Source organism: Dendronephthya gigantea, unplaced genomic scaffold (assembly GCF_004324835.1).
Source record: "Dendronephthya gigantea isolate DGI-Jeju-01 unplaced genomic scaffold, DenGig_1.0 000028F, whole genome shotgun sequence".
Classification (NCBI taxonomy): domain Eukaryota; kingdom Metazoa; phylum Cnidaria; class Anthozoa; order Malacalcyonacea; family Nephtheidae; genus Dendronephthya; species Dendronephthya gigantea.
In genome coordinates, this window is record NW_021163038.1 from 662,998 (window position 1) to 684,555 (window position 21,558).

The 21,558-nt window shown below is 38.4% G+C and overlaps 5 protein-coding genes across 5 annotated transcripts in view; 2 read left to right on the forward strand and 3 right to left on the reverse strand.

Annotated features, from left to right (window-relative positions):
- Positions 1-11,214, reverse strand: part of LOC114523847 — a 33,499-nt gene extending 22,285 nt beyond the window's left edge. The window contains exon 1 of the mRNA XM_028544890.1: positions 11,151-11,214. The gene's annotated coding sequence lies outside the window, so the exon portion shown is untranslated. The remainder of the gene's footprint in view (positions 1-11,150) is intronic.
- LOC114523853 lies at positions 2,853-6,584 on the forward strand. Its single transcript, XM_028544897.1, has 2 exons — positions 2,853-3,251; positions 6,093-6,584. The coding sequence occupies exons 1-2, from the start codon at positions 3,078-3,080 to the stop codon at positions 6,321-6,323; spliced, it is 405 nt and encodes a 134-aa protein (XP_028400698.1). The 5' UTR covers positions 2,853-3,077; the 3' UTR covers positions 6,324-6,584.
- On the reverse strand, positions 6,959-8,562 carry LOC114523852. The gene is made up of 2 exons (XM_028544896.1): positions 8,242-8,562; positions 6,959-7,779 (listed from the first exon to the last, which is right to left on the reverse strand). The coding sequence occupies exons 1-2, from the start codon at positions 8,498-8,500 to the stop codon at positions 7,094-7,096; spliced, it is 945 nt and encodes a 314-aa protein (XP_028400697.1). The 5' UTR covers positions 8,501-8,562; the 3' UTR covers positions 6,959-7,093.
- Positions 11,215-15,714: 4,500 nt separating the features above from the next.
- LOC114523851 (phosphatidylserine decarboxylase proenzyme, mitochondrial-like) lies at positions 15,715-17,316 on the reverse strand. The gene is made up of 2 exons (XM_028544895.1): positions 16,670-17,316; positions 15,715-16,568 (listed from the first exon to the last, which is right to left on the reverse strand). The coding sequence occupies exons 1-2, from the start codon at positions 17,195-17,197 to the stop codon at positions 15,930-15,932; spliced, it is 1,167 nt and encodes a 388-aa protein (XP_028400696.1). The 5' UTR covers positions 17,198-17,316; the 3' UTR covers positions 15,715-15,929.
- A 460-nt stretch (positions 17,317-17,776) lies between these two features.
- LOC114523850 (elongation factor Tu-like) lies at positions 17,777-21,396 on the forward strand. The gene is made up of 10 exons (XM_028544894.1): positions 17,777-17,929; positions 18,109-18,161; positions 18,338-18,371; positions 18,462-18,575; positions 18,894-19,060; positions 19,189-19,293; positions 19,423-19,494; positions 19,862-20,189; positions 20,276-20,427; positions 21,040-21,396. Exons 1-10 carry the CDS (start codon positions 17,890-17,892, stop codon positions 21,298-21,300), a joined length of 1,326 nt encoding a protein of 441 aa, XP_028400695.1. The 5' UTR covers positions 17,777-17,889; the 3' UTR covers positions 21,301-21,396.
- Positions 21,397-21,558: the final 162 nt, after the last annotated feature.

Here is a 21,558-nt window from a genome sequence, read left to right on the forward strand (position 1 = left end):
CTTAATTTAATCACCTGGACCGTCGTTATTACTAACGTATTATTTACTGTTTATCAAGAACGTTTGTCGCTAAGTGGGAAGGAATGATAAACAAGGGATTTGTTTACCAGGAAACAAGAGCTATGTTTCTGTCTTTTTCTCATGCAAATTCTGCCCACTCGAGAAGGAAAACCCAGAGTAAAACACGCTTTTTGTCCGCTCAGAGAAGGGGCAAATTGAAGTGGATAAGGGAAATCAAATGAGCCCTATAATTATAGGTAACAATGATAATTATTTGGGAGGGCCTATATAAAGATGTCATTTCCGCATTTGTGAACTGGAAACACGAATAACCAACGTCACACTATCTTAGGTATTTAAATGATTAAACTAGAAAAAGCAGGGAAGACGATTGATGATAAAGTTACAGCGAACATGGCTTGGAATTGGTTGAGTAAAGTTTATGTCGTGTGTGTTCTTCTGAACTTCACTACGCAAGGAATATCTACTTCGGTATGTTAACCTTCGTTTCTAGACGTCAAACGTTTTAGTCTATATTTTGCATATATAAAGATAATTAAATAAATCATTCTTCAAAACATCATTTCAACTCTGAGCGCGTCGAAATGGTAAGATAATGTTTATTTAGAACTTGGAAATTTTTTAACATTGTGGTAAATAGAGATGACTAACAACCGAAAATCTACTTGCTTTGAAGGCGTTTTCTGACTAAAATGGGGCAAAATAGGTTTCGAGACATTATCTCTTTCGCGCATAGTGTTCAAAATTATACCGTTGTGAAAGGAAATTTGTAAAAGATTCATTTCTGAACAACCTGAAAAAGATATCTCAAACGTGGTGGTCCAGTGTGGGTAGTATTCTACAATAAGCTGTCGTGGTTTGTGTCTGAACTACCTGAAAAAGATATCTCAAACGTGAAGGGACAATATATTAGGAACTATTTATAACTATCCCAGTACAAAATATCACAATATAAGTTAATTACTGTAACGTTCAGTGCCACAGTGGACATGTAGTGAAAAATCTAAAATCGAAGCCGGGATAAAGCATTTACAAAACAACGGAAATTCCAATAATGAAGGGCATGATATCAGCTTTAGGTCGACCCTAATTTAGCCATCATCAGGAAATAATTAATTTCCTGACTTATTCACGAATTATTTCCTGATAGGTGAAGCATACGTTCGTTCTAACATGTTAGTTAACATGTCCTTCGGTAGTGTGGCAACAGGGGGTAAGAGGGGTTAGGAGGGGTTTTTTGGGGCCTGTTATAGACTGACCTTTACTTTCGTTGAGACCAAATTTCTAAATCTTCCCGACTGAGGCGAGGAATAGTTTGTCTATGGAAAGGGGAAAGGGGTGGCCTCAAAAACCACGTCTTGTCACGCCCTAGGCGAAACGTTTCTGTATTTCACGGTTGGACCCCCTCTGTTCACACAAAATTCGAGATAGCTACGCCCTGTAGTTTGTCGATTTCCTTAGCTTCCTTGGATAATGTACACTTGTAAAGCGCACCGAATTTGGACAAGTGGCTTCAATGACCACAAAAAGATCTACTCGCAAGCTCATTGCGAGTACGGAGCATTTGAATTTGATCATTGGATCAAAACAGAGCATGCTTGTTGATCCTGGAGATGGATAAAAAAAGGGTCTTTACATGCAACCGTCTTTCAGATTCGATGGTTAGAAACCTAATACTTCGCCCACCAGGGGTCTTTGTCCATTCTTTCATTTACTCCGTCGCCAATTTAGGGCACTGTGCCTTAAATCCCCTGCGATAACCGGTTCTTATTGATTAATAAATCAAACACAAAACCAAGTCCTTCTATGGTTCGATAAGTTACCACAGAACGCATTAGAAGGGACTGGAATCAGTTGGAAATTGAGCACAAAAACCGTTTATAACATTGGTGAAATTACACCGATCAGTTTCGCTCATCTGAAAATAAAATGTATATTTTTAGGATTGCGTCGTACCTTGGGTGACGTTATGTGAAAGCGACGAGGATTGCAAGAAATTGTGTTTCTTTAACGTGGATGGTATCTGCGCACTATCACTCAAGTATCCCGTCTGTATTGTTGGGGCATTACCGCTGGCTGCAATTTCTGCAGCGGAGAAAAAAAGACGTTGACGGACGCTTAAGAATGCTGGCGAGGCCTAATCAGTTAAAGACGATAGTTATATATATACATATATTTATATTTATATTATTGCCTTACGTACGAGGACTAATGATGTGGTCCAAGACGATAAGAACTCGTGCGAACAGTGCAGAGAATACGAGTTTTTGGATAATTATTTAGCACAATGACCGACGACCTTTTTCATTGGATCAACGATGAAACTGTTTTTTACTAGTTATTATTAAGTAGAGTGTTTCTATACGTAAATATTTATACAACAATTATTTGAATTTGAGATTGTTCGAAGCGCATATTTATCAGAAAAATAATGGCCAAATTAAAGTGTGATGGATACGGAAATTTATCATTATCGCATTGTTGATACAATAATAATGAAACAATTAAACTGGAAGCACTCCCCCACAATCAGATGACAATCACGACATATATACTAAGTGACACGGCAATATTTTTTGGTTTAGACCGGTTTAGATAAAGAGGAACGATATCTATAGGTTAAATTTGCATCATCATAATTTTTAGCACGTCATATATGAGACGACGCGATCGGCTTTTGAAGACAGACCAAGAAAACAAAGCTTACTAAACGAATCCCTGCCAACAAGCCTTTCTTCTATATAAAATACAAACATTATACCGCCCTGCACCTAATATGGAAACACAAATTCCGGGTTTGCGGTGCAACAGACAATCATGTCATTCACGTTAGTTATCCCACGTCAAATAGCTTCAAAGGAGGACCCTATTAACCCACACAAATTGCTCTTTGCTATTCAAATTAGGCAGACTCCGCATTTTTCCGCACATTCACCAAATAAAACAGCCATTCAACATTTTACTCTACTGGCATACCACACGTTCACGTTCAGAGCCGTAAATACTTCACTTATTTAAGATAATACGGTGTTTCCAAATCAAATACGCCGTCCAATATGTTCGCTCTCAAAGGATTCGCTATAGTCGTCTGTCTTGTAGCTCTTGTTCTCGCAGTTGGCAACGCTTCCAAGTTAAAAGATCTATTCCAACCACGACATTCATTCGAAACAGTTGATGACAGATCCAGTGAAGACAACGGTGACTTTTGGTCAAAGTTTGAAACATCAAAGGTTAGTAAAGATTTTATCATGACGTATGATGAATTACATGTTGTGAAATAACCGAAAAGTACAGCATTATAACATCAGCATATACCATCATAAGCTTCTCTATAGACTTTTTTTCACCCATCAACTCCGGTAACATGATGTAGCTGTAAACTAATATCAAATGTCGCTTTACCCAAGAAGGGATTTTATTATCTCAACAAACGTATAAGATTGCACGGCCCAGTTTCACTTGGTATCAAAACTGCGTGTTTAACTGTATCGAAATGTTACCTGTAGTTTACATTGTTTCAGCAGGCATATAGGATTTATACTTCCTATATAATCAATGCAATGTTTACATTTTTCGTGCCAAATCTCTTGAGTTAAAAAGGCTTTTGTGTTGTCTCTCTGCTTGAGTTGTTATCATCTCCTCAAAGTCTTGCCCATTCACCTTTTGGTAAGAAGCAACTCAAAAATAGCTGAATCTGATGAGCCTATGAGATGTCGTATGGCCGGTGAAGCCTGTATAGAGAAGTGAACTGATCAGGTTAGGCCATATAGGCCAGAGGTTAATACGACTGTATAGTTGTAAACGAAAATATTGGTTGAGCTAGGGATCGTCATGTAATAGCCAGGATGATATATGTACAGGATAACGAAAGTTGGAATGATTCAATGATTTCAATTCAACGGAGATGACTAGTTGGAGGAAGTTGTTTTATGTCACGTTTACTGTAGATTGATATTCAATTCGAATTCTGATTACGGCCAAAAAATTATTCAACCGTTTTTGAGCTGTATACCACCCATACATCTATCATTACCAAGTGTTTTAGTTAATGCAGGAGTAATTTAGTATAGAAACTGAGCAGCCAAGTCTTAGTACTAGGGACAAAATTATTTTGGCGCAAAGATATCCTCTAATTCCTCTTCACCATCGAAACCTGCCTGTTGTTGTTGCATAATCTTTTATGACCACCGCTTCAGCAATATACATTAAAATAGATCATACGATCCGCGATGAAGTGTCTCACTTATGACCCTCACTTATACCCGGAAGTAGGAATGCATTGTGGTTCTAGAACACTGATGGATCAAAAGAGTACACCTCTATAGGAAGAACAGTTTGGAACTGATAGAGTTTAGTAAGTTTGTTATGACAGTAACACTAATTGGATTAGGAATATTAATAAGAACTACTGGACCTTAATAAGAGATGATCAATAAGAGATGATCCTTACAGGACCTTTAGGAAGAACTGTTTAGAACTGATAGAGATATCCATTATAAATAAAGTTAGTTTAGTTTAGGTTTCCTCCTGTAGTAACACTGGAACAATAAGAGATGACCCTTACTGGACCTCTAGGAAGAACAGTTTAGAACTGATAGAACTATCCATTATAAATAAAGTTAGTTTAGTGTAGGTTTCCTCCTGTAGTAACACTGGATCAATAAGGGATGACCCTTACTGGACCTCTAGGAAGAACAGTTTAGAACTGATAGAACTATCCATTATAAATAAAGTTAGTTTAGTGTAGCTTTCCTCCTGTAGTAACACTGGATCAATAAGGGATGATCCTTACTGGACCTCGAGAAAGAAACCGTTGAAAACTGATGAAACAATTCATTTTAAAATTTCGTTGGGCAATTCGCAGGAACAATGCATGTGGACGGAAGTCCCAGCATGTAGTTTTACACAGCAGTAATATATTGTGTTCACGAACAATGGAGTCGAACAGTCAAGTCATTCTCAACCTCATTCTACGCCCCCTCCTCAATTTTTCGCACGAACCAAGTCGTTTAAGAACTGATGGTTATTTCACAAACCACTCGAAATGATATGCATAACAACAGACCAGAGTGAAAGAACAGAAAGCGGACATAAAGTTTACACACGAAATGATCTTTCATAAAAGGCAAAATACAGAAATAGACATCGATAGGAACTTATATTCACACGGAACGAGGCATAATCCAAGAGTCGCAATATCAACTGTTATTCTTAGAGTCCTTGAATATACTGTGAACTAAATATTTGAGAATAAATAGAGGCAATTATTTATATGACGGCTTGAATGTTTCAAAATTTGAATAGAGTCAAGGACTAGATAATTAAATCAATACTTCGAAAACCAACTAAATATAGAGAACCATATCATTTCCTGATTTGCTGAAACGGTTGTAATACGAAAAACATTTAACTAAAATGGCTATGGATTGAAGTGAGTTGAAGGAAATTATTTCCAATCAAAAAAGAAACACGGACTTCGAATAACAACATTACCTATTGAGCTATTAAAGAACGACCACAAGTTTTCTTGACTTTACAGTCATATTTGGAAATTATTTCAATTGCAAAGTCATCGTGATTTTGCTGGATTTAACAACAGCCTGAAGCAGGAACAATGAACTCTTTACACGTGAGATCAACTTCAAAGCCCTTTGGTCGATAAGGTCGTTAAGAGCGATTTTGTCGAGACGAAAGAAGAAACTCTCTTAGAAGAACTTTCTCGTTCGAGTAGCCGATTAAAAGGGCAACTTAATGTAATAAAGGATGACGGTCACGCATTTCATATTGTCGCAGTGCGGTTAATCAGAGTTCTCGAATTTTAGAGGCTAATTTTTACATATGCAAGGATTTTCTTCTTCTGATAGATCTTAACGAGTGGATACGTTACGGATCTTCATATGTGGGCATTTTAATGCCATTTTACATTAATCTTTTCATTAAATATTTAAGTTTGCTCTTTCACATCTCTTGAAAGAAGAAAGGTCAAAAGTCACAGCAAAAATTGTCACAGCAACATGCTTTAAAAACAAATCAATTGTAATAATTTATGTTTTTCATTCTGTTTAACTCAGGGATATGAAATGGACGAACCTCAGTGTGTGCCAGATATAGTCACGCAATGTACTGACAACGCTGAATGTAACCCAATGTGTTCGAACTTCAGTCCAGGAATCTGTGATCGGTCAAAATTTATCTGTTTGCCTGATAGTGGACTAGGAGGACCCTCTAGGGACACGAACGATTCTTTAACATCGAGGAAACGAGGCTTTACAACAACAAGGCACAAAAAACAACGAGTTTAATTCATGTGAAGTTATTTTGTTGTAATTAGTAAATATAGTATAAATATCCTGTATATTGTATATATTGTATCCAGCTATTAAATTATATCCTGTGTTAAAATTTGACAACAAATGCTCACAAAACTAGCACATGGACGGTGTCATGCAGGAAGCTGCTCGGAAATCTATCATACAAAGTATCGTGACATCCCAAGAAGTTTGGATTTCAAGAATATCGGGGCAAAGGAAGAACATTTTCCAAATTTTATTTGCAATATATTTCCAATTGTTTTCATACTTTGATTACAATTAATTGCCCATTAAACGGACACGATTAGATAAGAACTAACTACTTCAATTGTATTAAATATCATTCATAAATCATTCGTATGTTCACATAGGCGTGGGAACGGGGGGAACCCCCCCCCCCTAAAGAACATTTCAATTTTAAACGTCTGATTCGATCGGGGGTCGGATTCTACTGAAATTCGGGCAATATTTGCTGAATTCGGCGATAGGTCATGCAATTTGTGCTCGTAAGTTCGGTAATCATTCGCCTGCCATTAGAAAATTAGATTCGAGTGGACCCATTCAACATGGCAGTCATTGGCTCGGATGCGTGATCCAGTCTCATTATAGATGAGCAATCAATTCACGCAACTAGGTATACTACACAGACAGTGCATGCAGAGTACATAGCCCATAAATAGATTACATAGATCGTATATTGCATAAACACAGATAGATATAAAGTATACATATAGAGATCTTAGAAGGAGGCAATAACAACTTTAGTTTTCACTGCACTGTTGTACGCTGGAAAGACAATCCGGGAAACTCATGTCTCCTTTCAAGTACATTTCGTAGGCGTGAACCCAGACTTTGCCCTTGTTAACAATACTCGCGATGGTCAAATTGTCTTTCCACTCGGACGGACGAAAATGACAAATTGTCAAGGCGCCATCTTTCTCTCCCAGGGTCCGGAATTCTTGGGAGTTTAAAGGAAGCGGTTGCGTGTTTACCTGGAAGAGGACTTCCGGGTAAACTATGGCGAGCTGTGGACAGGAATTCGGATAGTCATCGGGAAGATGAACACGAAATACGTAGACCTTCTCCGTCCTAAACGTCACATCAATCGACTTTCGATCGCCCGACCATTGAGCATCCTCGGGACCTGGAAAACAATCGTCTAAGAGAGAGGATTCTCGTACCAGACGTCTCTTTTGCGGTTCCGACCAAATTTGCTCCACAGACTTCACTTGACCATACTTTCGAATAGTTTCTGCCACGGGTTCCCCTGTGATGAGATGCTCCTCATACGCACTCAGCCATTCCACACCTTTCATAAAAATATATTGAATATAGACGCCAGGCTCTGAGGTTGTCGGAGGGTAAGGCACGAAAATCGCTTGAAATGTTTCCTGATGTTCCTGGGTTCGAAATCGGCCGAGCGTTTGAAATTGCAGTGCGTTTGAGGCAGTGTTGCCAACCTTGGGATTTTATCCCAAGATCTTGGGATTTTTTAAGGCTGTTGGGATTTTTTTGGGATTTTTATTTTTTTAATTAGACCTTGGGATTTTTCTTGGGATTTTTTAGAATAGAGACAAGATAATGTTTTAATAATGATAGTTGTAATACTGATTAATCTGCCTGCTCGGTATAACTGTTATTCACTAAATATTTTAATATACCATACAGAGTATACAGCAGTTAAGTGCTGAGATCAGTGAGAAGGTTTCTTCCTATCGTTTATACAAGACCAAGTATTTCGCCAGGCTTCGGTTAACGCGCATGGCTGAACACTTCGCCTGATGAGGGGACCTGGGAACTAATGAAAAAAATCTTGGGATTTTTTGGGGGGAAAATAGGGAATCTTGGGATTTTTTGGGAGCTATATTGGGATTTTTAGGAAAACTGACTTGGCAACACTGGTTTGAGGGAACAGAAGTGCCGTCACGTTGTTTGAGAACGGCTGGTTTCACAACAGCTAGCTTAGGTGTTGAATCAGGGAAGTCTTCAGGGATGAAAAGACGAAGGGTGTATTGATTTCTGCGTAAGGTATTTACATCCAACTCGAGGGTAATTCCTTCCGATCGTTCGCTGCAAGCCCACGGGATATTTCGTCTGTTGAAATAGCGTTGAAGTCTCCCCTTAGTCAAAGGTGTGCTTGCGGAGCAAGGCTCTGGTGCTTCGGCCATTTCTCGGCCAAATAAGGAGCGTTAAAACTACGATGTTTACACGATAACGCGTCTGTCTCAAGTCTCACTGTACAGGCGCATTTCCAAAAGCGAAAACGAAAGTGTTGTGTGACTAACAAACGCAACTGTTTTCCTAGAACGTACGGAGGAATTCCTAGAACTGGTTTCGTTACTTTCGTATTGCAGGCTGTTAGCTTCGTGGTCATATGAGACGTATTTGATTTCTATAGGCAATTTTGATTTGATTTAGATTAATTCCAGCAAATTTTAGAGTTATAGTCGCCTGTATCGACCATGCATCCTGGTAACAGTATTTACACAAGGACGGGGCTGACGACTCTGCTCGAGTATAACATTTTAGCAGATTAATGCGGCAATATTGGTACTGTACGAAACAACTCGAGTTCTCCACAAACGGTGGAGGTTATTATGATCGTCTCGAGGATTTCTGTCACGCTGACATTTGCTATTGCATATTCTAGGGTGCCTGTGTACCAATGCCCAATCACAAAATGGGTCTCACACGTATTATAGATTCGCAACAGCTATAGGACAATATAATAGAGCCATCTGCACTCGCCTAATAAGATGCATAGATTCTTGTAAATTAGGTTTTCCTGAGGTTTTTTTATTATGGCTTCGTTTTTTTATTATAGCTTCGTTTTTTTTTATTATAGCTTCGTTTTTTAGGCAGAGCTGCTATATCCAGTGTTTATTAGATCAGTAAATCGCTCAGGCACTGCGCCCCGGCAAACCCACGAACAGGTTGCGAGGAACAAGCCTGCCACTAAACGGACCGACACAGAAAAGCGCAAATCAGATATCTCGCTACAGTGCTGGGGCCGGTTGTACGAAGCAGAAAATAATTGAATTTTAGATATTGACCAGACAATGAATAAAGAGAAACATTACTTCAAGAATATGAAGGTTCAACCCAAATTGTACCGAAAAAACACGAGCGATTCTAGAACGATTGAAAAACCCACTATTCTGTTCATAGCGCCTTCGTGTCCAGCTGGCCTCTCTGCAAGCTGGATGAACCCACGATAAATTGACATGGCTTATCGCATGGTTCAGTTGGGGCGTATTTTGACTGCAGTGTCTATTGTAAGCATCTCAAACTGCTGTCCAGTTAGGAAACCCAGCAAGGCACTCAAGTGCTAGAATCAACAGACACAGTATGACAGTGTATCGCATCGATGAATATTCATTGCATAATGAAAGAACACGACCATTGTTTCCCTCCTATCTTATGTTAACTTTACTTATCTTGAATCTATGTCTATAGCAACAGCACTTGTTAAAGGTTGCCAAAATCAACATGTCCTTCGAAATACGGCAACAATTAACACCAGGATACCTTGACGTTTGACAGAACTTTTTACATGAATACCAAAAACAGGAAGTCGTAAATTTTTTTCGGATAAGCGCGGAAGATCAGGAGAAAAAGAGAAGAGGCATTTAATAATACAGGAATGAACTCGGTTAGAAGACACTAATTTCCTTACAGCGATTCCCATTTCTCGAGCATTCGACAGTCTAAGCGAACCTTTACATTTATTGTAGTTCGACCAGTGAAAATCCTGCCAAAAACAGGTTTTTCAAGCCAGATTTCAAAACCTTTTAACTCCTGTATTGCGAAACGAGTAATATCTGCTGCATAATATCGTGTTAAACGTGCGTACCGCTGTGAATTTATTGGATACAAAATTAACGTTTTTACCGACAATCGTTCTATTTATGTTCTAGAACGTGCTATGATATGTTGAAGGCAGAGTGGGCGTGATAAGTTTTAATGCTGGCTCATGGTAAAAATGAAGGTGAACTTTCTTTATTGCAACTCAAGGTCAACGACATGAGTGAGGTTCGCGCGTATTAAAAATGCAGATTTGTTGACAAGCATAATTCACACATGTTCCCGCTTACATCGCCCGCCGTTTGAGCGTTTGAAATATTTTGCAAACGATTCTTATTGTCTATGTTTAGTTGTTCTTTTAAAAAAAACCTGCATGAAGCACGAGCTTGCGTGCGATTTCCAACGACTTTGGAACCCGGTGCTTCACAAACGCACAAACCCATTTTAGTGCGATTCGTTATAGATCCCATAATTCATTTCCTTTTTTTAACAGGAGGTCTAACAGAGGGTCTTACAGCAGTTTTATCTGCCTTTTTTCATGTTTATCAACTTTATCTCTTCTTAGAGTATTACTATTAGGGACGGCTATACACGGTGTATCTTTTAAATACATCGGCTTGCATTTTTAGTCTGCCAACGGTATTGACAATAAATATATTCAACCGAAATCTAGTCATAATGTTTACTTCTCAAACGGGAGTCTCAACTGCTTGTGAATCACTTAAGATTGTTGTTTTAATGGTTTGGAGTAGTTGTCTAAAGGATGTGCGTAATTTCGGATAATTTGCCTGCGCGCTGAACGTCATATGGCATAAACGTGAGTGGAGAAAAAATAGAAGAAAAACGTGACGGTAGAAAGTTAGAAAACATCTTTGATTCCCATTAAAATGCTTGCAGCAATATATATTTATTGACATTGGCAGTCGAGCGTTCCACCCACAAGTAAATTGAATGAATGCGTTGCCAAAATATATATAAAAATCAAGATATATATGCATGAAAAATATGACGTACCTGGAGATTTGAAATTCATGTGTATTGCGTATTCTGTACTGCAGGGTACTCTATCGTGGAAACACTACAGAGTAGAAAAAAGATGATAAATGATTCATAAACGTATTTATTCATATATTAATGTGTCGTCAGGGTAATAAATATTATGATTACATCTGATTGGCACTTGGAGGTCCTCAAAGCGACTCAGTATCAATCGAAATATTCAATAAAGCCCCGTTTACACTACACTGAATTTATCGGCACGGCACGGCTAAAATCGGTACCCGTACCCAATTTTTTAAGTGTTCAGGCTACCAAAACAAAGGCCGAGAACAGATGAAATGGGCACGGGTGCCCATTTTAGCCGTGCCGTGCTAATAAATCGAGTGTAGTGTAAACGGGGCTTAAAACGTCAGGTTTTTTCGTTATTTTGCCCAGGCACATCAAAAGTTAAGCCTTCAAAAATCTGAATATTGAAGAGAATCATTAAACTGTTTATTTATATTCATATTATTTTCATTCTTTGTAAAGGAAAACGGTGAGGCGTTTTAACAAATATAATTGCACGCATGTCTTCGGAACAAAAAAAAACGGTGAATAATTAGACCCATCAGCCAGCTTTCATATACATTTGCCTCTACAATATATATAATCATACAAACGGAATGCCTATATTTTCACGCCAATCACAATAATAAGCGGAACCACATCTGCAGAAAGTGATCGTTTCGACAGCAAAGACAATGAATAAAGAGGCAATATATGTGCGCGTCCATTCATGGAGGCAAACGACCAATCCAATTTCCTGCACGCTTTCTGTAGTCGTTTGGACGCTATACCACCGGCTGTTTTATTAATTATATCTTAGATTTACAGAAGTAATATTAATTAAGGCGAAGGTTAATCGAGTGGGTGGTTGGTTAATGACTGCAATAACGTCAAAATGTAAAGACAGCGCTATTGGAAGACCAGCATTCAGACAAGTGTGGACTTTGAATCCGGGCAGTTTAGGAACCAAATTAGAACCAAACTTCATGACGTGTTTTCAGTGAAATTTAGGACGATATCCTGAGACAATTTTACCAACTAATCTGTTTAAAACACTTTAAATGATTTTTATCTTAACTGCGCGTGGTTTATGGCCATTGGTTTGTGTTATTCCAAATCGGATCGTCCATGTTTCCACTCCGAGATCCGCGGTTCCGTAACGCGTGTTTTTAAACGTACCACGGGGAGGCGCGGAGGATAAAAGGACGAAGAATGGGCAGGCATGCAGAAATCAAGTGATACCGTTCAGTTAAGGAAGAAAAGAGGAAGGACTTCACTGTCTGTGGGAGTGCATTATATATATTATTAACTCAAGAGGTAACAGTTATATATATATATATATATATGATATTTGTTTTACTACCCGGGTAATCCACTAGCATAAAATGCAGCGTAGTTTCAGTCAAAGAACAAGATTATCAAATTGAGTGATCTTAAATACGTGGAGTAAAAGATTTGAACAGTTGATCCTGTTTACCTCATGTCAAAATTTATGACAAAATTGCATTTCTTTTGTTTTGGAACAGGAGAAATCCATGCCGTAGTTATATTGAGAACGAGATATCAAAAGTCATGCATTTTTTTGTACGGAAGCCTGTAAACGGTGATAGCTAGATATTGCTATAGCTTCGTTTTAACTGCATGAACACGATTTTAGCTAGACTCATGTCGAATTAAATTTGTCACTTTGTTAAGAGGTTTTATTTCACAAATATTGGCCGTTATTTTCTGTTGTAAAAACTCTACAATTTTGACCGAGTTGAAATCCTATCAAAACAGCACGAGATGGAAACAGCAGGACAAAAAGGTTCATATGAAATCCCGCATGGTTTGGGTCAACAATGTCAGTTCGTTTTGTACAGCGTTTTGCCAGCACGAGCGCGTTGCAACTCATACAGCCAGGTATGGCCTATGGGTGTCTTTCAGAGAAGCGATAATCGTGGCAGGCGCTTTAAAAATAATTCTATTTCTTGTACCACAACAATGCCTTGCTCTTGTACCCCAACAATGCTCGTCATCATTATCAGCGCTTTCCCTATATGCTTGAATTATACTCGGCATCGCAAGCAATTGAAGAAAACATCAATTAAACCGCAATAGAGAAAAGAGAATCTATTAATCTAGCCGAAAATTAATTAACACTCTCCTATAAGGAAATTCTAAGCGTTTCAATCTGATTGGTAGGGAATAGATAGATATTCTTTCATTGAGGGAATATCCCCCACCGGAACTTGTCTACAAAGTCGCAATACGGAAAATATACTATCGGATACCCGGTCTCAAGCGAAGTGACTCCAAAATTGCAAAGAGCAACTGCTGCTAAACCTTTGATGTGCACAATTCATAACGATGCTGTACTAATTTACGTTGGCGTCCGTGTTAAGTGTTGCCGAAAAAACCCCCACGCGTTCGGTGTACAGAAAGCAAACTCATTTTCCAATATTTTTCGGCAAAATGCCTACAATTAGGAACATGTCATATGCGTGGTTCAATTTCATGAAAAATGCGCGCGGATAATAAGCGAAACCGTGTCTAGTTGTTTCACCGAGATATCAAAATACTGTTGAGACATGCAATTGATGAAAACAATGGATGATATTAAAAAACAATATTTCTATAGCAGAGGCTGTACAGGGTTTCTTTATAGATGTTTTTCTTAATAATTTCATACTCAGAATGACAACTGCACTTTGCACTTTCGGCAGAGACCCTATAATGACTCCAAACTGCATTCTTCATTTAATTTTATCATATAAATTCAGCCTGAAAACGACTTGTAGGATTTTTTGATAAACTATTCCCACTGCACGAAGCCTTTGTCATCTTTCTGTGTGGCATAATGTAGCATCACACTGTGCGAAAAGCTAGGTTTTACAAAAGAAAGATAACGTCCACATCGCAAAACATATAATACCGATTTTCACCGACATTAACAGTAATTCTCAATCTATAAGCCTTGTCAAAGCTCTTCTGCAAATTTTAACTATGATGATAATGTTATCGAGGTGAAATATCTGGTGTAAAATATGCAGTTCGACATTTTGCTTTTCCCAAATCACAATTCGCTGTAGAAATTTCTAGTAAACAAACTATGTTATGCTTTTGCAAATCAATTGTTAAACTTCCACTGTTGAACTTCCACTGCATGTGACTTTCAAAGAAGAAAAGAATAGCCCTGTGGAGACTCTCCTTTCATTCACAGCGAGGCGATGCGTGAATCATTTGTTTTGCAATCATTTGAACCTTTTATGCTTTTACACACACGTTGAAACGAGGAGCGTTAATCTCCACCATGTGTAAAATCAACAAAAACCTGTTTTTTGACGTTATAAGTCAATGTCACACTGGAAAATCAACATTAAAACAAGGGGTATAAAATAAGCGAAGATCTTGTGCAATCAACAGATTGTGCATCGCGAAGGAACGGGAGATTACATGACAAATGTGAGTACGAGTTAAAATGCTGCAGGGAACGCTTTCTCGTAAGAAAAATATGGCTAAACCTGAGCGGCAAATTGTTCAAAACATGCAACGCAAACATGCAGTGGGGCGTTTGGAATCTGGTAGCAAACCAGCTGAACAAAAACCGTGAATCAGTGTCATTTTCAGTATCAGTGTTGTGGCAATGATGCGACGATGTTTTGCCTCAACTATAAACAGATCTTGCGATCAGATTTTGTGTTTCAATTGCATCTTCTCTCTTTATACAGAAAGAACACATCCGCGGTAAAATGATTGGGTCTACATTTAAGATGCTGGCTATGTTGCTACTTGTTGTTAATCTATCAAAGTTGTCAGAGGCCAGACCGAGATTTGAGGAAGCGATTGGCCTGGATCGGCAGTTGAGATCAGCGGTAAGCTGCTTGTTTTATACCAAATTAATAGCCACTCGTTATTTCATCAGCTGCTTATATTTAATTAGTCATAATCATTAGGTCGACTTGTTAGCTCATTAGCAGACTAATTACCAGGTTATCTAAAAATAGGCCAATACAATATAGGTCAATATAATTATGGTCTTCTTTTGAAGGATGTGAACAGGTGGATAGTTATATGAATGCTCTGATACACAAGTGCCTTTATTTACACATCCGTAACTTATCCACTCGTTTACATATCGCAAAAGAGGAAAATCGATGTAAATTACAGCAAAATTAGCAATTTTCAACTTAAATACCTTTCTCTCTTTTTTTCCAGTGTGTAAATCAATTTAGCACATGCAAGACAGACAGCGACTGTGGTTGCACAACGTTGAAGTGTATGAGTAATGTTTGTTTGAAGGACGGTCAGGTTCAGCCGTTCTACAGGAGAAGGCTGTGGAGGTTCACAGTTTGACAAAATGAATTCGCTCACGGGCTCGGAAAATGTCTCAAAGACGCTGAATGATACTATTTATTAAACCAATCTATTTAGTTGGATTTGAAAGTGTTCTTGTAAATTGTAAATCCAATGTAATTAAATTATGACACGCATGGATGAATGCGCATTAACAAAATCATTGTGTACATTGTATGTTTGCGTGTTACTGTTGAAAGCAGTGGTATATTTTTGTTCATCTTCTTGCTTTCCAAGCTAAATACATAATAAACAATCTTTATATATCGATAGATAAGAGCTAGAACAAATTCGATATTCTTGCATACTTTTTAAGTTGTTGTTCTTATTGATAAAAGAAGGTTTCCTGCAATAAGTGAAATCATCTCTGAAACTAACATTTATTTATTAACTTATAAACCAAATCTACACTTATTAACAACAATCCTGTCTTCCTGCAAGCCTTTTGCAGCCTAGTGACTGTCCCAACTTGATATTCTGTCCAATCTTAACTGTGAATTCAAAATCTTTCGGTCCCTCAAAAATCAAAACAACAGCAGATCCCATTGCAAACCAACCAATGTGATCACCTCGCCCAAGAAACTTGCTTTTATTGAACTTCCTTTCATGAAACTTGTCCATTTCGCCTGTCTTCTGATTGGTCCTCAATTCATCATCAAAGTGGACGTTAATTGACCCAACATTGTAAGCACCAACAGCTGTCATTGTGAAGATGCCATGTTTCCAATTACCATATAACGAGACTCGCTCGTTAGTGCAAAACACATCTCGAAAGCCCTTCAAAACCCAAGGCGACACCGAATACAGCTTGCCTGGAAAATGTCTTCGAGTTTCAATGTCCCACTCTGCTGGAGAATGAAAGTGGTGGCAATCTCCAGGACCCAGATACAACACACATTGATAAAGCTGATTGTCTGGAGTTGGGTGGTCAGCATTTGACAGCGTCGACTGCCCGAGAAAGCTCTCAAGGCTGTATGGGACACTCTTAATCTGTTCGAGTTTTCCATCTGTGACCTTCCCAAAATGTAAAATACGGCCATCAACTGGACTAACCTAGGAATAGGTTATATTGTTGAATAGTTTATACATGTATACAAGTTGGATTTAACAATGAATTATTTTGACATGGTAATACATACAATCACAAAACCTACCAGCTCACTATTTTTATCAATATCCCGTGAACCTTGCTTCAGTTTCCTGGTAAAAAACTCTCCAAGATTCTTGTATTTGCTCGGATCTGTTTCTTCTGCCTCTTCCAAACAACAGTTGAATGCCCAAGTCCACAGGCGTACCACAGGACCCCTTAACACGGTCGGTAATTCAATGTCGTGAACAGAGCCCCAAAATCTCGACAATGCACGAGTTGGAAGAACTTTGAACAAGTTCACCTGCCAGGGGGGTATACCACTTTGGGTCGCCACTCCCTCAAGGGGGGCGTGCCTCCGTCTCTCACGCTGTTGAATGTGACGAAGTTGAATGACCGAGATTAGAGCAAATCCAAACCCAGCCGGCATCCAAAACCATTTTATCCTTGAGGATTGCTTTACTACGTTCTGGCCATTACCAGAAGAGAACCGTACTTGGGTTGATCGACTGACGGTCTGAATAACGCAACAGCCATTGCCATTTCTCTTCCAAATTGTTCGAAAACCACTACGAGTGATGAATAATTTTGACATGCCTTATGATTGGGAAATACTGTCTTACTCTTCTCTAGAAATATCAACGAACTGTTCCTTCTGATGAATCCACGAAAAAAAAACAACACAAGACTTCTAAAATCCGTCCGCCATATTGAATGCAGAATTCAAGGCATGGTCAAATTTCCGGGGGGTGAAATTACTTGTTTTATTATGAAATATGGCACAACAATAGTTTAAAAATGATTTAAAAACTTATTTTAAAGAAATTAAATGAAATTTAGTAAATACGCAGTAGAGCTATTAAGATTTTTATTTACCGACAACTTTTTTCAGAGCACCTCAAGCAATCTATTCATTTATCACGCACTAAATTACCAAACATTCAATACCAGAATTACCCTTGCCATTTTGGGGTCATTTTTGGGCTAAATTTAAAATTTTCACCTTTATACAATTACCAAAACCTATTTCGAGCTTTATTTCCAACAACAAATATAAAATAGCTTGTTCTTACCTTATTTCGACGAATTTGAACGAAGTTTTATGCTCATTTAAAACCAAAATTCAAGCCATTTGACCCCAGATTATTTTTTATTACAAAATCTTCGATGCGCGTCACCCCCCTGCGCTCCCCTGCACGTGTGTGCATTTCAATATATTTCAATATATTTGCATGATTTTGAAACATCAGGTTGAATAGAACTTACAGCCTTTTCAAATTTTCCAAAATGTATCGTGGATTTGCTCGTGTCCTGTCGAATTTCTCAGGTATTTGATCTGAATTATGTGGAATTTTTTAAGACGCAATGAATTTGATCAGAACGCATATTTTAAACTGATTGTCAGATGTTAGAGGTTTATAATTTGTGCGATAAGTTTGAATCTAATATGCTATTGATCGTTCAGTTTCTATAAATGTTTGTCTTATGTTTTTTTATACTTTTTAGCCCTTTCAACGTTGCCAAAATGTGTGTGTTCAAACACTCTGGCTTCCCTAAAGGTCAGAAAATTGACCATTGTCATATATTGTACACATATATTGTATATGAACTTAGGATGTACAGACATATAGTTCACCGTGGGCTAGTTGAACTTAATTTGTCTAAGCTATAGGTGTTGGATATCAGCCCTTGTTAGAGTCAGCACCGGTTAATTTAATATCTTTTTCATATTTAGTTCAAGAACATCTATATATACAGAATAGCATCAGGTAGGTTGCAAATACTTCAAGCAAATTATTAAAACGGCCTCTCAAATACTATGAGGTGTTGTAATAGGATGAGGCATTTTGTTTTTGCAGTTCGTAGTTATGCGGAGAAGGCAACATTTAGTCGAGAGAAGCCTCATGTGAATATTGGTACCATTGGTCATGTTGATCATGGGAAAACAACATTGACTGCTGCTATTACTAAAGGTTTGTTTGTAGTGGTTCTGAAGAAATTGGTGATATGGTGATGATTAGATGATTAGCTGATGATTATCTTGTGGAGATGATTATCAAATGATGATGATGATTATCCAATGAAAATAATCATTGTCAGATGATCATGATAGTTATGGTCAGATAAAGATGATTATAAAGATAGTGATTATGCAATGATGATGTTGATGATCATATAATGATCAAGATGACTTGATGATCATCTGATGATCAGATGATAATTCTCAGATAAGATGTGAATAATATTTAAAATCAGCAACAACACCTGTCTTTCTGCCCAACATCATTTAGTTCTATCTGGTGCTGGTCAAGCGAAATACAAATCATACACAGACATTGACAATGCACCAGAGGAGAAAGCGAGAGGAATTACCATCAATACAGCTCATGTTGAATATGAGACAGAAAACAGACATTATGGTCATGTTGATTGCCCTGGCCATGCAGATTACATCAAGGTAAGTTACATACAGCATGTCTCAGCAACAGACTGTATTATTTCTGTGTATTATTTTCATAGCTGTTAACGCATGGTCTAGGAGTAACCGAAATGATCGCCGCCCTGAAATTGTTTGTATTATTTCAGAACATGATTACTGGCGCTGCCACCATGGATGGTGCGATCTTAGTCGTTGCTGCCACGGACGGTCAAATGCCTCAGACCAGAGAACATCTCTTGCTTGCCAACCAGGTATTGTAGTCATTCAACATAGCTGCGAGTCATTCGAAGGCAATGATTGCATTTGCGCATTTATTTTGGGTGCATTTGAACCAGAGCCGTGTTCGTTACTGCAAATCTGCAATGATTTGAATCGTTTAGGTTGGTGTAAAAAAACTGGTTGTTTATGTTAACAAAGCGGACATGGTTGAAGATCCAGAAATGTTGGAGCTGGTACGTCGTCTGATAAGTTTAGCAAAACAACGTGAACTTTGTTGAATATTTCTGCCTATAACTCTTTAAAAACGCTCTCCAAAAACACTAAAAGGGAATGAAGACACGTTCCGATAAAATCAAGGAGCAGCATGGCAGAGTCTTCTAACAACTTCGCATCAAATATGGTATAATAACTGCCTAAAATAGACTAAAACACGATGTTTAGATCGATCTAAGGCTTTCCTCAGGAGAGTTAAGTCTGGAGAACTAAGTCGTATTAACTTACACATTTGATTCACCTTCAATTCCTTCCCAAGTTCGCAGTTCGCATTCCAGTGTACATATATGTAGTTCAACGTTTGTGAACCATTTTATTCACTGCAAGGTCGAGCTGGAATTAAACGAACTTCTCCCGACGTTCGGTTACGACGAAGACACGCCGATCATCGTCGGTTCAGCTCTCTGCGCGCTGGAGGACCGGGAACCAGAGCTCGGCGTCGAATCAGTGAAGAAACTCCTCGAAGCCGTTGATTCGTACATACCAACACCACCACGTGACCTCGATAAACCCTTTCTCATGCCGGTCGAAGACGTCTACTCGATCGCCGGTCGGGGCACCGTCGTGACGGGCCGTATCGAACGGGGGGTGGTCAAGAAAGGTGACGAGGTTCAATTCGTTGGCCATAAAAGTGGGACGAAGACTGTAGTCACAGGTATGAGCTCAGTGTGTACGACTGGACTGATGTCTTTCGAGCTCAGCGTGTAACTGGACCGATATGAATCGTTTTACTTACTTTAGGACTTGAGATGTTCCACAAGACGTTGGACAGGGGTGAAGCTGGTGATAATTTGGGTGCTTTAGTACGTGGTATAAAGCGTGATGAAGTGAAGCGTGGTGTCGTGCTCTGTATGCCCGGCTCAGTCACTTCACATTCAAAATTTTCCGCTGAGGTAATTCTACATACAATTTTATCAAGAAATAGTCTATTTCCCCGGTAGTAGTTACAATAAGATATGATGAACCTTACTTGACCTCTAGGAAGAACAGTTTAGAACTGATAAAGCTATCCAGTATAAATAAAGTTAGTTTAGTTTAGGTTTCCCGTCCTGTAGTAACACTGGATCAATAAGAGATGATCTTACTGGACCTTAGGAAGAACAGTTTAGAACTGATAGAGCTATCCAGTATAAATAGAGTTAGTTTAGTTTAGGTCTTCCTGTAGTAACACTGGATCAATAAGAGATGATCCTTACTGGATCTCTAGGAAGAACAGTTTAGAACTGATAGAGCTATCCAGTATAAATAAAGTTAGTTTAGTTTAGGTTTCCTCCTGTAGTAACACTGGATCAATAAGAGATGATCCTTACTGGACCTCTAGGAAGAAGAGTTTAGAACTGATAGAGCTATCCAGTATAAATAAAGTTAGTTTAGTTTAGGTGTAAATGCATAAAGTTTTAGTACTGAACATCTTGAAAGAGAGTCGAGGAGTGCGAAGCCAGACGTTGTTTTTCTCCCATGAATGAAACAGAACCAAATGAAGTTTCTTTTCTGTACTTCACCAGGTCTACATTCTCAAGAAAGAGGAAGGAGGGAGACACAAGCCGTTTGTGACGAACTACACGCCACAAATGTACGTTCGAACAGGAGATGTCGCAGCCACCATAACTTTACCTGAAGACAAACAGTTCGTGATGCCAGGAGAGAATGCTAACCTTAACTTTGAACTAATGTGGGACATGCCTCTAGAAACTGGCCTCAGGTTCACCTTGAGGGAAGGCAGTAAAACTGTAGGAACAGGAGTTGTGACGAAACTTGGTGATTGATGACGGAAGTTGATAAGTGTTTGGGATTAGAGTTTAACAATCTAATATCTGTAAAAATCTTGAAAAGATTAATTTTGATCCTGTGTCTACATCTTATCTGTGTCTATTGTCAAATAGAGCTTCTGAACACCACCACACTGATTCTTGAACAAAGAAAAACAAAAGGCTGCTTCAAAAGTTTCCGCCAAGATAAAATGTTTCCGGGTTAAAAAGATTTGATTGAAAAAATAAACCTTCAGAGCATACGGCTATAAACAA

What these genes read in the sequence shown, in the direction of transcription:
- LOC114523851 (XM_028544895.1), bottom strand. Translation starts at nt 17,197, where the DNA reads ATGTCAAAATTATTCATCACTCGTAGTGGTTTTCGAACAATTTGGAAG. An exon ending in TTGATAAAAATAGTGAGCTG is followed by an intron (nt 16,569 to 16,669) that starts GTAGGTTTTGTG and finishes ACCTATTCCTAG; the next exon opens with GTTAGTCCAGTTGATGGCCG.
- LOC114523852 (XM_028544896.1), bottom strand. Translation starts at nt 8,500, where the DNA reads ATGGCCGAAGCACCAGAGCCTTGCTCCGCAAGCACACCTTTGACTAAG. An exon ending in ACGTGACGGCACTTCTGTTC is followed by an intron (nt 7,780 to 8,241) that starts CCTCAAACCAGT and finishes TTGGCAACACTG; the next exon opens with CCTCAAACGCACTGCAATTT.
- LOC114523853 (XM_028544897.1), top strand. Translation starts at nt 3,078, where the DNA reads ATGTTCGCTCTCAAAGGATTCGCTATAGTCGTCTGTCTTGTAGCTCTT. An exon ending in CAAAGTTTGAAACATCAAAG is followed by an intron (nt 3,252 to 6,092) that starts GTTAGTAAAGAT and finishes TGTTTAACTCAG; the next exon opens with GGATATGAAATGGACGAACC.
- LOC114523850 (XM_028544894.1), top strand. Translation starts at nt 17,890, where the DNA reads ATGTATCGTGGATTTGCTCGTGTCCTGTCGAATTTCTCAG. An exon ending in ACACTCTGGCTTCCCTAAAG is followed by an intron (nt 18,162 to 18,337) that starts GTCAGAAAATTG and finishes TTTCATATTTAG; the next exon opens with TTCAAGAACATCTATATATA. An exon ending in ATTCAAAATTTTCCGCTGAG is followed by an intron (nt 20,428 to 21,039) that starts GTAATTCTACAT and finishes GTACTTCACCAG; the next exon opens with GTCTACATTCTCAAGAAAGA.